This window comes from Populus euphratica, unplaced genomic scaffold (assembly GCF_000495115.2).
Source record: "Populus euphratica unplaced genomic scaffold, PopEup_1.0 scaffold114.1, whole genome shotgun sequence".
In the NCBI taxonomy this organism is placed as follows: domain Eukaryota; kingdom Viridiplantae; phylum Streptophyta; class Magnoliopsida; order Malpighiales; family Salicaceae; genus Populus; species Populus euphratica.
In genome coordinates this window covers 653405-670050 of record NW_011499905.1, presented here as the reverse complement: position 1 = coordinate 670050, position 16646 = coordinate 653405, and the positions used below count along the sequence as shown (strand labels likewise).

General features: G+C 34.5%; 1 protein-coding gene across 3 annotated transcripts; it reads left to right on the top strand.

Annotated features, from left to right (window-relative positions):
• Nucleotides 1–2698: 2698 nt before the first annotated feature.
• LOC105133320 (Protein kinase superfamily protein) lies at nt 2699–15471 on the top strand. Of its 3 annotated transcripts, none has more exons than XM_011037263.1 (18): nt 2699–3669; nt 5899–5963; nt 6081–6260; nt 6351–7757; nt 8199–8371; nt 8562–8808; nt 9529–9621; nt 9704–9844; nt 9927–10019; nt 10185–10389; nt 10548–10633; nt 13349–13437; nt 13757–13808; nt 13909–13965; nt 14062–14235; nt 14322–14399; nt 14949–15151; nt 15235–15471. In XM_011037263.1, the coding sequence occupies exons 1-17, from the start codon at nt 2934–2936 to the stop codon at nt 15027–15029; spliced, it is 3957 nt and encodes a 1318-aa protein (XP_011035565.1). In that variant the 5' UTR covers nt 2699–2933; the 3' UTR covers nt 15030–15151; nt 15235–15471. The 3 variants fall into 3 exon arrangements, with proteins under 3 accessions (XP_011035565.1, XP_011035566.1, XP_011035564.1); XM_011037262.1 differs by having other exon boundaries at nt 2700–3669; nt 14949–15139; XM_011037264.1 differs by lacking the exons at nt 14062–14235; nt 14322–14399; nt 14949–15151; nt 15235–15471 and having other exon boundaries at nt 13895–13958.
• The last annotated feature ends 1175 nt before the right edge of the window (nt 15472–16646 follow it).

Sequence of the window (16646 nt, the reverse complement as noted above, 5' to 3'; positions counted from 1 at the left end):
TGTATTTTTAAATTAGATTAAGTTTATGTTTGATCAAATTATATATACATTATGACTATAAATGCATTTTAAAAAAGTTTCTTTTTAAAAGTTATTTTAATATTAAAAGAAAAGCTAATTTGTATGGGAAAAAAAATGTACATTAAACATGATTTACTGTGGATTACAATAGTTGAATTATATTCTCACCCTTTACGAAAAACCATTATAAATGGCCTGAAAGGGTAGATTAGTATTTCCATAAGATTTATTTTATCATTCTTCAATTGTTGAGGGACATCTTTATCATTTCATAAAAAAATTATACAATGATTTTATATTAGTATCCTTAAAAGCAATTTTTAACCTAACTATAGCTATGGGCATTATTGGTCTTTCATTATTTTTAGAACAATGCAATGACTCTATCATGGTGAGTTTTTTAGCAATAATTGTATGGTCCTAGAAGTGATGTTGTCTTTTGACATATAAAAAAAATAAAAAGTTATTGATGCATTCATAGCACATGTTAACCACTTGATGCCTTCGATTGGTAGGTGTAGATAATTGCGGTGGTGGAAAAAAATGTGCTGTTATGCCAATAGATGCATCTTGACATTCTCTTTCTTTATGGGCAACATGTGTATAATAATTATGCCTTGGTTTTTACATTGCCCATGAGAACAAACATAACAACTTTTGAACTTCTTTTCTTTTCAAATTTAGTCCTCGTTTTATTTGAAAAATTCACTTCAAATTAGAAAGTTTTTTTCAACTTTATCCTTTTTAAGTTTTTCATCTTTTGAATTTGGTCTTTACATTTTTAATTTTTAAAAGATGGCTTATAGATTTTATTTGTTTCTTACGATTTCGTCCTCATTCTTTTTTTTCCTTGGCTTTTTTTGTAAAGATTTTATAGTTTTTAATTTTATCATTCAAATTAAATTTATGATTTTTTTCAATAGTAATAATATTTATTTCAGTTTGGTCATTTTTCTTTTGATTTTTTATTTGTTTCCTTTGCTCTTTTTTTTTTTTTATCAAAGTTTGTATGATTTTTAATTTTATCATTTAAATAAAGTTTATAATTTTTTTCATGATGATGATGATAATAATAATAAGAAAAACAACAACAACAACAATAACAATGATAATTATAGTCGTTGTAGTAATAGTAGTAGTAGTAATAATAAAAGTGATGATGATAGTAGTAATAATAATAGTAATAATGGTGGTAATGATAATAATAATTATAATTAAAATAATAATAGTATTAATAATGATAAAACCAATAATAATTATAATAATTGTAGTGATGGTAGTAGTTTTTTACGATAGTTGGAATAATAATAATAATTGTAATAATAATAATATTATTAATAGTGAAGATAATGGTAATAGTAATGATGATACTAATAATAATGACAAATAATAATATTAGCAGGGTGATGATAATGATACTGATAATAATATTATGATAATAATTGTAATAATAATAATTTATTAAAATAATAATAGTGATTATGATAGTAATAATTATAATAATAATAGGAAGACTAGTAGTTTGTTATGATAGTTGTAGTGATTATAATATTGTTGTGATAATAATAATAATAATAATAATAATAATAATAATAATAATAGCGTGAGTTATAATGTGATAATAGTAGTGTTGCTAATAATAATACTTATATTTGTAAAAATGATAATAATAATAATAATAATAGTAATGGTGGTTATAATAATAATAGTAATAGTAGCAGTAGTAATAATAATAGTGATAAAAATAAAAATAACAATAATATTAGTAATAATAGTAATTATAAGAATAATATTAATAGTAATATTAATAATGACAATAATGATAATGATAATGATAATAATAATGAAAAAAAGAAAAGGAGGATATTAGTTAATAATAATAATAATAATAATAATAATAATAATAATAATAATAATAATAATAATAATAATAATAATAATAATAATAATAATTCATCATTTAATATAAGGTTTGCTGTAAATTAAATTTGGTCACTTATTTATATATAATACTTTTAATTTAATAATCTAGATTACATGTTTAAAAAGTTTATTTGGAATGATATTTGTTGTAAATTAAATTTTGTGACTTATTTATATATAATACTTTTGATTTAATAATCTAGATTACCTGTTTAAAAAGTTTATTTGGAATGATATTTTTTTATTTTTTGTTTTATTTTTTTGTTGATTTTATAGTTTAATATTGATTTTTTAAAATAAAAAATAATTTTTTAATTTTTTAAAATTTATTAAATAAACTAATTTATATCAAGTTAGCTCTATAATTTAATTATAATTTTATATTAAATAAATATTAAAATCAAAAGTAATTTTTTTATTTTATTAGATGAGTGTAATAACATAACAAAAACTTATCATGCTCTTAATTTTTTTTTAATATTGAAAAAAAAAACAGCTCTCTTGCAGCAGAGCCAGAGTAAATTAACTTAGTTCAAACCTAAAAATATAGAAAAACAAATTCATTGAATAAGTTATAAATTATATAATTAACGGTAAAAAAAAAAAAGATTACTTTGCTGTTGTTAATCATATAATTAACGGTAAAAAAAAAGATTACTTTGCTGTTGTTAAAGTTAATTTTAATTTCATTTATCATTTACCAAAAAATAAAAAAAAAGTCACCCCTTTTAACTCAAAACCACCTTTCAGTCTACTTTCAGTCATATCCTTCTCTTTTTCCCTGCATCCAACCACATTTCTGCCTCTCCCCTCCTCCAATAAATCTAAAAAAAAAAAAAAACCCACCGCCATTCGCCTCTCTCTCTCAAAAAGCCAAAAACACACACACAGACCTCTTCAAATGTCACTGGTCTCTCTTTAGCAGCTCCTCTAAAGGGTTGCTGTTGCTGCTGCACAAAAAGAAAACAAAAAAGAAACCCTAAAACGAAATGGTGTTCAAGAACAAGCTGTTTTTCTCATCTTCAAAGAAATCAGAAACTTCTAGTCCTGATGGATCCAACAACAGTCCAAGATCAATCGGGTCAAATTCACCGATCCGATCCGACAAGAAGAAAACCTCCAAATCTAAAGATTCAACCCCAACTACTCCAACTAGTACTGGTAGTTCTAGTAATTTTACTCGCAAGCAAACCCAAGTTAAAGATGGGGTAAAAAAGAAAGACTCGTTTTTTAAAGGCAAAGAAACTGTGAACCAACCTCAAACTCCTACCAAACCCGGGACTTCAAATTCTGGGACAGGTTTAAAATCCAAAAAAGGTGGTGTTTTGGTTGAAAATAAGGAGAAAGAAGCAGAAAAATCGTCAGTTTCGCCGATTTTAGCATCATCTTTGGGGTTAAATAGGATCAAAACAAGATCAGGGCCATTGCCTCAAGAGAGTTTCTTTAGTTTTAGAGGTGATAGAGGGAGTGGTGTATTGGGGTCTAGTAATTTGTCAAGGCGTGGTGGGGATGGAGGGTCGGGCTCGAATTCAAGTTCTTTAGGGTCAGGGAAGAAGAAGGAAGGGATAGAGGGGCATAATAAGTTGACGGGGTTTCAAGAGAGTGGTAACGGTGGTGACAATTGGGACAGTATGTCTACAGGAAGTGGAGGACAGTCTAGAGAGGCCAGTCCTAATTTGCAGGCAAGGACTAGGTTGCAGAATGGGGAGTCATCTAGTGAAGCTGGTATGATGTTTTCCTTTTCCTTTTCAGTGATGTTACTTGCTTATTTCTTAATTGGCATAGCTTTGAATGTTGTGAACTGCTTGCTTTTACTTGTGATTACATTTGGTCGCATATTTGGTCAAGTGTATTTGACTAATTGGCAAAATTTGCTTTAGTGTGACATCTTCTTAGGTGTTTAGTGAGGGATGTCTCGGTGAATGCAGGATATAATTGTTTCCAAAATGTAATTGTTTTTGTATGAAGTGATGATAAAATGATGATAGAGACTAGGTAATGCACTTTTTTAGGAGAACTTGTTAATGTCTGAGAATTGTAGGTGTTTTGTTGGGGGTGGCTTGGTGAATGTAGGCAAATGGCTGTTTAAACAATGGAATCATTTATGCTTGGCATGATGATAGAAAGATGATTAAGACTGCAATGGGATGAGAAGAGGATTCCTATCCTGGAAAAAGAAAAAGGATATATTTTATCAGGACATCTGTGAACCCGAAGTCTCATACTTGCTCTTGTTAATCCTCTTTGGTCTCTTCCATAAAATCACGTGAAATGGGATCTACTCAATCTTAAGCAAGATCTAACCCATTGCATCCTCAAAGCCTAGAAGGTAGGTGACTTTAGTGAGGAATTCTCTAGAGGAGCTGCACATATCCAATTAAGGGTTAGTGAAGTCTATTGGTCATGAAGGCTTGCTCTTCGCTCCATAGGTTATGCGAAGATTTGGAAGAAAGCCCACAATCCTTTTGTTGAAAATACTACTGGTTGACTTTTTACTTGCATTGTTGGGAAATTTTGCTTAAAATAACATAGCTTGAATGATGCCCCCAATTGAGATTTAAAATTTTCTTAAGTGGAATAATTTGGGAGTGTATCCAGATTTCAAAGTTTGTCCAATGCAGCTGTTTCCACTTTCTTAGTCAATTTGGGAAATAGAGGACTAAAGGCCTGCTTTTGAGTAATTAAGGTTTGTAAATACTAAGCTTTCAGTCGCAACCTTGAAATGTAACTTGCTGTCTGCTGTGAACTGATTTTGCAAACTTCCATAGAATTAAATCTGAAAGGAGGATGATTACGTTTAGCAATGAGCTTCTAAGTACTCACAGCTCCTCAATGAACTTTATGATAGGTACCTGTAAGATATGTAGATTTTCAAGATTGACTGGAAATAATGACACCGATATTTCTGTGATAAATCATTTCCAATTTCACCTTTGCTTAATGAATTCTTGGATCTGACCTAACAAGCAATGCATTAGGAATGATGGAACTAAAGGGATTTAAAATAGCACCAGGACCATATTTTGTGCATTTGTTTTTGCGATGTTCCAACATGCAATATACCATGTAACATAGTAAACTAAGTAATGTTTGTTTCTCCAAATAGTCCAAAATAACTTCTAATCTTTGTATCCAGAACAATAATTTATATAAAGAAAAGTTCAAATTAAGGTGTCTAATTTTGGTGGAACTTTAAGAATTGTGCTCTAGTCATAATTGCTGAATTTGTGCAAAATAGTTTCCATTTTCCATAAAGAAAAATTGTGGAGTTAGTGGGGATGAATCTGTATGCCCTGGTTGATTGAATTATATCAAAAAATAGTTTGGAAGAGATACAATTGAGTAGGTCCTTCATCATGTCAAAACAACAGGGACTGTTCAAAATTAGGTATTGAAAATGTTGCATGCATTCGTATGGACCAGATTGACACAATGTGTTAACAGTGGAAATTTTGTGAGGCACAAGTTGTTTGGACAGCAAACTTGTTCATGTTTCTAAACAAAAGAAATTCCGGTGAGAAGGAAAGATACATTGTATGTTGATAGTACTTCATGTGTAAAAAGAATAAGAGAGATCATCTTTTATTTAACTATTCAATTGCAGCAGAACTGCACTTAAACTCTGTCAGTTTGCTGGGAATTGAGGCTTTTTCTTAAATTGTCCAGAAGTTAGGTGGCTGTACATAACGGGGCCCTAGGGTGCTATGTTTTCATCATTGGAAATGATTTTGTATACAGAAAAAACAGTGTGTGCAGTTGCAATTGCCTTAACTTTTTTAATTTTATCTGTGTATGTTAAAGGATTGTCCTGGGGGACCTTCTCTGAAATTCATACCAATTTAAACTTTGTAATGTGGAAATGGTTTCTGCTCATGGAATGTTTTAACTCATAGGCAATGTTCTTAATGTCTTTCCTTGTAAAAAGACATTTCTGATATTTTGTTACCATAATAGGTCAACATAATTCATCATTTGGGCACTCTGAGAGCTTGCAAAGCTCTGATGTTTTTACACCTGAGGTACTGATGAAAGGATTTTTTTTTGGTACTATCTGTGAATTCACTTGTATTCTACTCGGTTACTTGGTCTTCAGTTAGTTTTCCTCACAACGATGTTTTAAATGTTTGCTTTTCTAGACTTATGATTGCAACAACCCAAAGGAGTCTGAATCTCCCAGGTTTCAAGCAATACTCCGTGTGACAAGTGCCCCTAGAAAGAGGTTTCCTGCTGATATCAAAAGTTTCTCCCATGAATTAAATTCCAAAGGTGTACGACCTTTCCCATTTTGGAAGCCTCGAGGGTTAAATAACTTGGAGGTAACGCATTAATTTGTGTTATATCTCCGCTAGATGGTGCAATGTGCTCTAGGAAGTTCGCCTCGAGATTAATTTTCTGGTTTTGTACAGGAGATCTTGGTTGTCATACGGGCAAAGTTTGACAAAGCAAAGGAAGAAGTGAATTCTGACCTGGCTGTCTTTGCAGCGGATCTGGTTGGAATTCTTGAAAAAAATGCGGATAGTCATCCTGAATGGCAGGAAACTATTGAAGACTTGTTGGTTTTGGCTCGAAGTTGTGCTATGACATCACCTGGAGAGTTCTGGCTTCAATGTGAAGGTATAGTCCAAGATTTGGATGATAGACGCCAAGAACTTCCTCCAGGAATACTGAAGCAGCTCCATACCCGAATGCTTTTCATCCTTACAAGGTGTACCAGATTGTTGCAATTCCACAAGGAAAGTGGGCTGGCTGAGGATGAAAATATTTTCCAGCTTCATCAGCTTAGGCTTTTGCAGTCTGCAGATAAACGCGTTCCTCCAGGTGTTGGTAGGGATGGAAAAATTTCTAGTGCTCCAAAGAAGGCAGCTTCGGCAAGGAAATCATACAGTCAAGAGCAGAAGGCTGCATCAGTAAGGAAATCATATAGTCAAGAGCAGTGTGCTTGGGGCAGAGAACAAGATATACTGCCAGGAAAATTCCTCTCTCTTGCCAATAACACTCCAAAGAGTGACGAATCTCCTACGGGAAGGAATCGGATGTCTTCTTGGAAGCCATTCACATCTCCTCCTGTAAAACATACAAAGGAAGTTGTTCCTCCAAGGGGGCAGAATGATGATAAGAATGAACCTTTGAAAACGTCAAATGACAGGAAAGGAGCTTCTGACGTGCTTTTGGCTGCTGCTAAAGCTTCTGAGCTTCCATTGGTCAAAGATTTGCATGAACATTCTACAAAGCACCAACACAAAATTTCTTGGGGTAACTGGGGTGATCAGCAGAATATTGCTGATGAGAGTTCAATAATTTGTCGCATTTGTGAGGAGGAAGTTCCAACTTTATATGTAGAAGACCATTCAAGAATTTGTGCAATTACAGATCGGTGTGATCAGATGTGTCTAAGTGTGAATGAGCGCTTGATCAGAATTTCTGAAACACTTGAGAAGATGATAGAATCCTTTTCACAGAAGGATATCCAACATGCAGTGGGAAGCCCAGACATTGCAAAAGTATCAAATTCCAGTGTGACCGAAGAATCTGATGTTCTCTCACCAAAACTAAGTGATTGGTCTCGGAGAGGGTCTGAGGACATGCTCGATTTCTTTCCTGAAGCTGATAATTCTATTTTTATGGATGACATGAAGGGTTTACCTTCCATGTCATGTAAAACCCGTTTTGGTCCCAAGTCTGATCAGGGAATGGCCACATCATCAGCTGGTAGCATGACTCCTAGATCTCCATTATTGACACCAAGGAATAGTCAGATAGACTTGCTTTTGGCAGGGAAGAGTGCCTTTTCCGAGCATGATGATCTTCCACAGGTTCTTGTCTACTTTACTTTGTTTCTTCCTATTGATAAATCGGTTATGGGTCCTGTCCTTGAAACCAGCATCTTAAAGAAAAGGGGTTAACCACTGTGTTTTAGGATTTAAAAGAACTACTTACTCCTTTACTATTGAGAGGGTGTGTCTCATCAGTATTATAATGCTTGGCTTTCTTTTTATAATGAAATTTCATCCTAAATATTGGTCATGTACTAAATGCAAAATGAAGTTCTATGCAATTGTGTAAGCTTTCAGAGAAGACAAAAGAGAAAATGTAATAATAATATTCTTAAGGCAGCTCAAAGCACCTTAAATGCATGAAAGATGGATTCTTTGTGGCCTTATTGCGGTTCTTGCTGACATGAATTGATTACTTTTTGTTCAAAGTTTTATTTTTTGAGGTGTGTGTCTGTCTAAAAGTCCTTTTATATGATGCAGCTGAATGAACTTGCCGATATTGCAAGATGTGTAGCAACTATGCCATTGGAGGATGATCGCGCCATATCCTATTTGCTAACTTGTCTTGAAGACTTGAGGGTTGTCATTGACAGGAGAAAGTTTGATGCTCTTACGGTGGAGACTTTTGGGACACGAATTGAGAAGCTTATTCGGTGAGTATTATGTGTTAATATTTTTTGCGAGTTTTATGCCAAAATATGCAAAGAACATCCATGAATTACAAAGTTTGGATATAGCTTTCCAATGAAAGTTTGGGTGCATTTGTTTTGGATAATTTCCAAAATTTGAATTTTGATTGAAAGTTAATTGATTACCACTCTGTTCTTCTTTCTTCATGTGCAGAGAGAAGTATTTGCAGCTCTGTGAGCTAGTGGGAGATGAGAAGGTTGATATAACAAATACTGTAATTGATGAAGATGCTCCTCTGGAAGATGATGTTGTTCGAAGCTTGAGAACAAGTCCCACACATCCTTCTAAGGATCGTACCTCCATAGATGACTTCGTGATAATAAAACCAATAAGTCGTGGTGCCTTTGGACGGGTGTTTTTAGCTAAAAAGAGAACAACTGGAGATCTTTTTGCCATAAAGGTACCAATGTTTGATGATGTGGTTTTAATTTCCTTTTCTGTTCTGACTTTTTGCTTCATTATATTTACTATTTGCTTTTTGTTCTTTGAAAAATTTCCTTTGATTGGACAAAATTTATGTAAATTTGTGTTCAATCAACTATATTATGAAGCTCATGGGACCTTGTAGTCAAATGGTGCTTCTCACCTCTTGTAGAACGAGATCACTAATAGTCCCACCAAAGCAGATTTCCTTAATTAAGACGGAGCAGGTTGAGATCGTGGTATTGCGGTTAGGCCCGGTGGGCTTTGTACCAAATAATAAACAGTGATTTTTATGTGTTGATGGTGGTCCTTCAAGTTTATATAAAGAGCAAGACAGGAGACAAAAGATCTCTTGAATTCCAGCAGGAATATTTATGAGCACTTTTTATAGAGAATTTTAAGGAAACCGTGTGATTTGACTTTGAGGGCTGGCTTTCATAACGATGCTTGTTTCAAAAGTTCAGAATGAAAAATCTCCCTTTTGTCAATATTATAACTCTTGTTTCTTAATTAATTGTGTAATCTGAGCAGATGAAATTTTAGACAAAATGCTTGTGCAGGTGTGCGTGTTAGCAAACCTTTTGTTTGTGTTGTGGTGGTTCTTCCTCTTGTTGATTGTCCCATGCTTGTCTGTTTTCAACACTTGCTTAAAAGGGGGTTGGATCTGAGTTGATTGTATACTTTGCATTTGCAACAGGTTCTTAAAAAGGCTGATATGATCCGCAAGAATGCAGTTGAAAGTATACTAGCTGAACGAGATATTTTAATTTCAGTCCGCAATCCCTTTGTGGTGAGCAGGTCTAGCTTGCAAAGCATTTTGGCATGCCATGAGAAATTCATTTCCATTCTGACATAAAAGTGTAATTTTTCAGGTTCGCTTCTTCTATTCATTTACTTGTCGTGAGAATTTGTATCTTGTGATGGAGTATTTGAATGGTGGCGACTTGTATTCATTGTTGAGAAATCTGGGCTGCTTAGATGAAGATGTTGCTAGGGTATACATTGCAGAAGTTGTAAGTTTTAATTTTTCTTCTTTTGCAAATACTTTTACTGCTTGTGGTGCAGTTTGTAAATCTGATTATTATTGCTTTCAAGGTACTTGCTTTGGAATATTTACACTCACTGCATGTAGTTCATCGTGATTTGAAGCCTGATAATTTGTTGATTGCACATGATGGGCACATCAAGGTAGCTCCCTTTCTTTGTTTTTATTTTATTTTTCCTGCTATTTCTTTTCAACATCTAGACATCTACTCTTTTTATTGCATACATTTTGCTTCTTCTTTGACCATGTTTTGATATTTAATTTCTATATGCCCTTGTCTAACTAAGGTGTACATTCTTTGTAAACAGTTGACAGACTTTGGTCTTTCCAAGGTTGGTCTCATCAATAGCACTGATGATTTATCTGGTCCAGCTGTTAGTGGGACATCCATGCTTGTGGATGATGAACCTCAACTATCCACTTCTGAAAATCAGCGAGAAAGGCGGAAGAAACGTTCTGCTGTGGGTACACCTGATTATCTGGCACCAGAGATACTTTTGGGAACGGGACATGGTTTGTATACCTTGTTTTAGCTACAAATGCCGTTATTTAATTTTTATGGTGATGCAATAATAGGTTAAACAAAAATGTATGTTTGGCAATGCTAACCTTTTTGTTTAATTGCATTGAAATGCCTGAAACAATAAACTATTATTTGCAATTTTCCTCAGGAACAACTGCTGATTGGTGGTCTGTGGGTGTTATTTTATTTGAACTGATTGTCGGTATTCCACCCTTCAATGCAGAGCATCCCCAGGTTATCTCCCTAATTCTCTATACTATCTCGTTCTGCATGTTGTTGCTATGCTCTCTCTTCGACTTTTCTCTTGGTGAATTGTTTTCCTTTTCATTTTCTTTTGCATACTTCTTTTAATTTATTTTAGCAGCATTGAAGTATTGAAAAAACTCATAGGGCATAAGGGGCATGATGACTTGACGTCATCCTCACCTTCCTCCGGCTTATCACCGGCAGTCTGTTCAGGGTTCCAAACTCAACGGTGGCAACTAAACACGAGGGTTGCGCTCGTTGCGGGACTTAACCCAACACCTTACGGCACGAGCTGACGACAGCCATGCACCACCTGTGTCCGCGTTCCCGAAGGCACCCCTCTCTTTCAAGAGGATTCGCGGCATGTCAAGCCCTGGTAAGGTTCTTCGCTTTGCATCGAATTAAACCACATGCTCCACCGCTTGTGCGGGCCCCCGTCAATTCCTTTGAGTTTCATTCTTGCGAATGTACTCCCCAAGATACTAGATTACCTAGTATAAAAGATTTCAAAATCATCACAAACCTCCTTTTTTCTTTTCTATTGCAAAATACTAGATTATTTTTATTTATTCTCTGAACAACAAGTTAGTGGCCTTTTCATGCTCAGGATTTATGAACTGAAAAGGCTTTTCAGAGGAAGATTTTACTTTTTTGTTGAGGTTAACAATAGTAGTGCAATCTCATTTAGGTCAATCCCAAAATTAGAAGTAGGAGTTTCTATATGAACAAGGAGTTTCTATATAAACATCTTATATGTTCTTTACTAGTCAGATTGGAATGCAATATTTTCAAAGAACTTTCCAGGGAATATGCTCTTTGTGATTGTGAGATGCAATCAGTGTTAGGTCTGACTCTTAGGAACCGAGGTGTGATGCTTGTGTTTCGTTTTCTAGATGTTATTCCTGGAGCTTCTTTAAATTCTAATATTTACTGCAGAGAAATTTCAGCAACTAGACTTGGATTATTTGAGCCACACAAACACTAGTATTCCCTCAAACACTATACATCTATTCTAAATCCAATTTTCAAATGTTGAATTCCTTTCTTCTTTTACCTAGACCAAAAAATCCACAGTTTTGCCAAAGCCTGGCCTACTATAGTGCTTTGGTAGAATGGAAATTCAGTTATGTCCTGCACTGGGTGAGGCATTGGGTTAAAATTTGCTCAGAGTCAGTAACAACAGCAGAGGAGGAGAATTCTCATTTCTGACTACAGCTCATGATAAGTGCAGGAGGGAGGTGGAAGGTGTTGAACGAATAGCTACTAGTAGGCAGTAGGTGTGACCGATTCTGAGAACATTTGAAGTTCATCAGATAATTATTTAAGACATAAAGTAGAACAGTTCTCCGTAGATTTTATCTTGTTTCATCAGTACTTAGTAATATTGTGATTTTGAGGAAATACAAAAACTTGAAAAGGATTATTACTAGGTAGTATAATTTAGGTTTATTGTCTCAGTTGGATATTTACTGTATATGGAGGCAATCTACCGAGGCTTATTTTTACAAGGCCAATAAATTTGGATTAAAAAAATATTGCTGGAGATCTGGTTAGGTGAGCATATAACTGAAATCATGCAAGGGCAATTCCAATTGTTTAGCACTAAGCAATGGTGCTGCATTTGCAACAGCACCATTGTCTGCAAGGTAAAATTTTACAGGTATTGATTTTGGCAATATACATCCATCAATGCTCCACTTCTATTGCCATATTTTAAAATTCCCAATTCTACCCCTATATTTTTCTAAAAGCTCTCAATTTGCCATTTACTGTAAATAACTGATGAGAATTTCACTTTTTTCATATTTTCTTCTTCCTTTTCTATTTTTCTAAAAGCTCTCAATTTGCCATTTACTGTAAATAACCGATGAGAATTTCACTTTTTTCATATTTTCTTCTTCCTTTTCTATTTTTCTAAAAGCTCTCAATTTGCCATTTACTGTAAATAACCGATGAGAATTTCACTTTTTTCATATTTTCTTCTTCCTTTTCTATTTTCTTACTTTTCTCACTTTTTTCCTCAAATCTCCATGCATGTTATAGTTATCTCACAAAATAATTTAAAAACCTAAATTAGAGGCATGGAAGTGGAACATGGATGAATCTATAGGGGAAAATGAAGTTATTAAAATTTTAATTTCCTGATGAATCTGCAAGAAATTGTTGCTCTACGTTGGTTGGTGATGCCTGACATGTTTGGAGATTTGCTGCTAATTTAAGCCTTGGGTGGCCTGAGATGATAGTGTGTGACAACTCATTTAGATGCGCGTGGGTGGACTGAGATAGTGCATGACAAGCTATGTAGTTGTTTATACTTTTGAATTTCTGTGTATACATGTTAGGCTTCTCTGCTGCCTGACTGTGCCTATAGGGATTTGGTGTCTACTTACATGCTGGACATGAGCCAGGGTTGGTTGCAAAGTTATTTCAAACATTAAGTCATACAACTAATAAAGTCAAATATGTGAGTATTTACTCGGGTGGATGGGGGTATTTTGGATCGTCTGGTGCAGTGCAAGTACCCTTTCTCTTTTGCTTAATCAGTTACCTTTTCTTATTTGGTGGAATGCCTTTCTGGAAAGTTATTTTCAATGATAGCTTGCAATACCTTTTGGAATTTATTATATTTTTTTCCCATGATTTGCATTTTAAATTTCAGTTCCCTTTCTGTTGCTGCATTCTTATGTTCTATTTTGCTTCTAGACAATATTTGATAATATTCTCAACCGTAACATACCTTGGCCCCGGGTGCCTGAAGAAATGAGTCCTGAAGCACAGGATCTAATTGATAGGTAAGAGAGTTTGTCTAGTTATTATAAATGGTTATCCAATTAGTTTTGTTATTGAAATGTATACTTTGTGTGATTAATTTTATCATCATTGATGATAAGGATGCATCCATCTCAACTGATTTGTCGTCAATACAATCCCTTGGGATATTTTTGGTATTTGACGAGACCTGAATTTGGAGTCTTTGTTATCTATTTTGTATTCTGCTGATCTTTATTTGCATGATATACTACTGAAAATTAGATTTCCTTAGGTAGAGTTTTGGATTATGAATTGATAGATATTTTTCAGTCTAAAGTGACTAATACTACTCGTCTCCAGATTATTAACTGAAGTTCCTGACCAGAGACTTGGAGCTGGAGGAGCGTCAGAGGTGAACTTAGTTTGCATTTCTAGTTTTTATTTTCAGCCTGTTCATATTCACGCATTTATTGCATTCTACCTTGATAATAAATGCAGAACTTGTGATCCAGGTGAAGCAGCATATATTCTTTAAAGATATAAACTGGGACACACTTGCTAGGCAGAAGGTGTGATGATTCTTCCATGAATATAATAAATATGACCTTCTGCAGTCTTACAACATGGATTATAGATTGACTGCCTTTTTTGCATCAATCTTTCAGGCTGCATTTGTGCCCAGTTCAGAGAGTGCACTAGATACAAGCTACTTCACAAGTCGATACTCGTGGAATACTTCAGATGACCCAAATTATCCAGCCAGTGACTTTGAAGATTCAAGTGATTCTGATAGCTTGAGTGGCAGCAGTAGCTGCTTAAGCCATCGCCATGATGAAGTGGTAAAACATCACAATTTGAAATTTGTGTGTTTTCCCCTGCATATATTGCAAAAGTGACTCACCTCTTGGGCAATATTGATGAACAGGGAGATGAATGTGGAGGTCTTGCTGAATTCGAGTCTGGTTCGTGTGTCAATTACTCCTTCAGTAATTTTTCATTTAAGGTATTTTCATTCCCCTAAACTGGAGTGTTGTATCCTTGGTTTATACACAATCTGAACGTTTGAGATGCTTTTGGCACTAAGGGGAAGAAAGTTTCTGATTCCATATGAAACTTTTCTATCCAAAAATACTGTTAAAAGTTAAACTTGGTGTTAGATAGCACTTACAATCATAATATATGCAATGTGATTTTATGGCTTTAGGTTGAATTGATATGGAATCAAAGTTTGTTCATGAACTATAAATAATTATGTGCTCAATGGGGGGAAGATTGATAGCTAACTTTTGGCTGGTCCCTGATAAAATGCTCTGCAGGGAAGAATTTTTCATCATGCTTTTAAATAATGTTTCGCACATGGATTATTTGTTCTTAGTTAAGTCAGCAATTATGTAATAGGTTAAATGGACTGTGGTGGGTCATTGCCATATCATACCCTCAATGTTTATTTCGCTATTTTTCATGGGATGATTTGTGGTATATTTATTCCTTTACCAGCGTGTTGTATCAATTACTGTATTCTCACTTTTTTATTTTTTTTCCCTTGTTTTAGAATCTCTCCCAGCTTGCATCAATCAACTATGATCTTCTCTCCAAGGGTTGGAAGGACGATCCATCAACAACTAATTCATGACCATTGATCTCCTTGGTCAAAAGCCAGAAGAATTGTGTTCCTTGGCATTAAATCACTTTGAACATTTATGGGTGTCTGATTTGCCAGTGTTATTTATATACCCTGTACATGTAATTGCTCTAGTTAGTGTTTTTTCTCCACATTGCATCTTTCCATTTGTTCTTTCATCTGTCATATGGTAATTTGTTTTTCCTGACACTTGCAGACATAGAAGAAAGTTGAAGACTGAAACTGCTTCGGGATGTGCTCTTTATTCAGTGTAGGTAATAGATTCACACTGTTGGGGTTCGATTTTATTTGTTTAGTTGAGCTGAAGAATAATAGTATGCCATAATTTAAATGCCACAGTGATGGTCTATACTCTTGATGTGTGGTGTACTTTTTGTGATTTTCACCTCGTATCAATGAAAGGAACGCATCCCCATGTTGTAAGTTAGTGTGATATGAATTTCAAACTTGCAAGTTTCTTTGTCCATTAGTTTAATCCAAGACAGGTCAGAAGTTAGATTGGTCTGAATCTATGGTTAAAACCACCAGTCCTTGTACCTGCATTATTCCCACCAAATTTTTTCCTCGCGTGATATAATGAAAACTCCTGGCAGTCTTAGCCGGATCAGCTAGTGCATCTCTGATGCATGGAGGATAAAAATGTGGGCTCTATTTTTGAAAATGAGAACTGGTTTTCATCACTTTGTTTAATTCAATTAAATGATAGGGAAGAAAGAAAAAAAAGTATATGAGGCCTTAGCTGAGTCCTATATTGTACATGCTGTGTGGTGGCTACACTTCAGATTCATACTAATAATGTTGGTTAGAGTCTATATTGTCCACGATCCACATCCATTTCTAGAATGAGACCCAGCTACCGACTAAATTACAGCAGAAGATCATCCGTTCAGTCTAGTTGTCAAAACTTTGAGAAGAGAGGAGAGTGATTGTTAAGAATTGTGAATCTTTCAATGCATGATGATACGTTTGTGTAGTGGAGATGACTTCAAGCATGACGTATAAAAATACGTTGTCTTTTCTCTCAAGTCTCCAACAGAACAAGGACCCGCATTATTTTGTTAGACCAAAGTGCCGGAAAGTAGTTTACTCGGTAATCGGATTTTACATTTGATGTTCCAATTATGAAGGTGAGCTTTGAAATATGGTGTTAGTGATTAGGAATCTCTTTCCATTTTGTTACAAGCTTGGAAGGTAGTGACGTGGAGAAGAAGTCTCTTATGTAACTTGCTTAAGTTCTTTCTATTCTCGTCCTCTACTTCTCAACCTTTCTATCTCATTAAAACCTCTTTGTTAAGATCGAGTCTTAACAAATTGGTATCAGAGCCTCCTTGAATCCAAGGCTATTACAACAGTAACAATGACTTGCTTAAAAATGGTGGAAAACAAGGTTAGAGCATGGAAGACAACTAGATGAGAGAATACAAGTTTTTTCATCAGGAATTGCAAGATTTCATAGCAGACAGCTAGAGACAGTGGCAAGAATAAGCCAAGTCAATGAACAATTAAAGGCACAACTAAGATCGGAAGGGAAGCAGAAAGCGGTGGCTGGAATCAAGTCAACACCAGAGGGATGGTGCGTCTGTACCAGAATCAAAATCTAGAGAAAAA

What these genes read in the sequence shown, in the direction of transcription:
- LOC105133320 (XM_011037263.1), top strand. Translation starts at nt 2,934, where the DNA reads ATGGTGTTCAAGAACAAGCTGTTTTTCTCATCTTCAAAGAAATCAGAA. An exon ending in CTGATGTTTTTACACCTGAG is followed by an intron (nt 5,964 to 6,080) that starts GTACTGATGAAA and finishes TTGCTTTTCTAG; the next exon opens with ACTTATGATTGCAACAACCC. An exon ending in GAGGGTTAAATAACTTGGAG is followed by an intron (nt 6,261 to 6,350) that starts GTAACGCATTAA and finishes GGTTTTGTACAG; the next exon opens with GAGATCTTGGTTGTCATACG.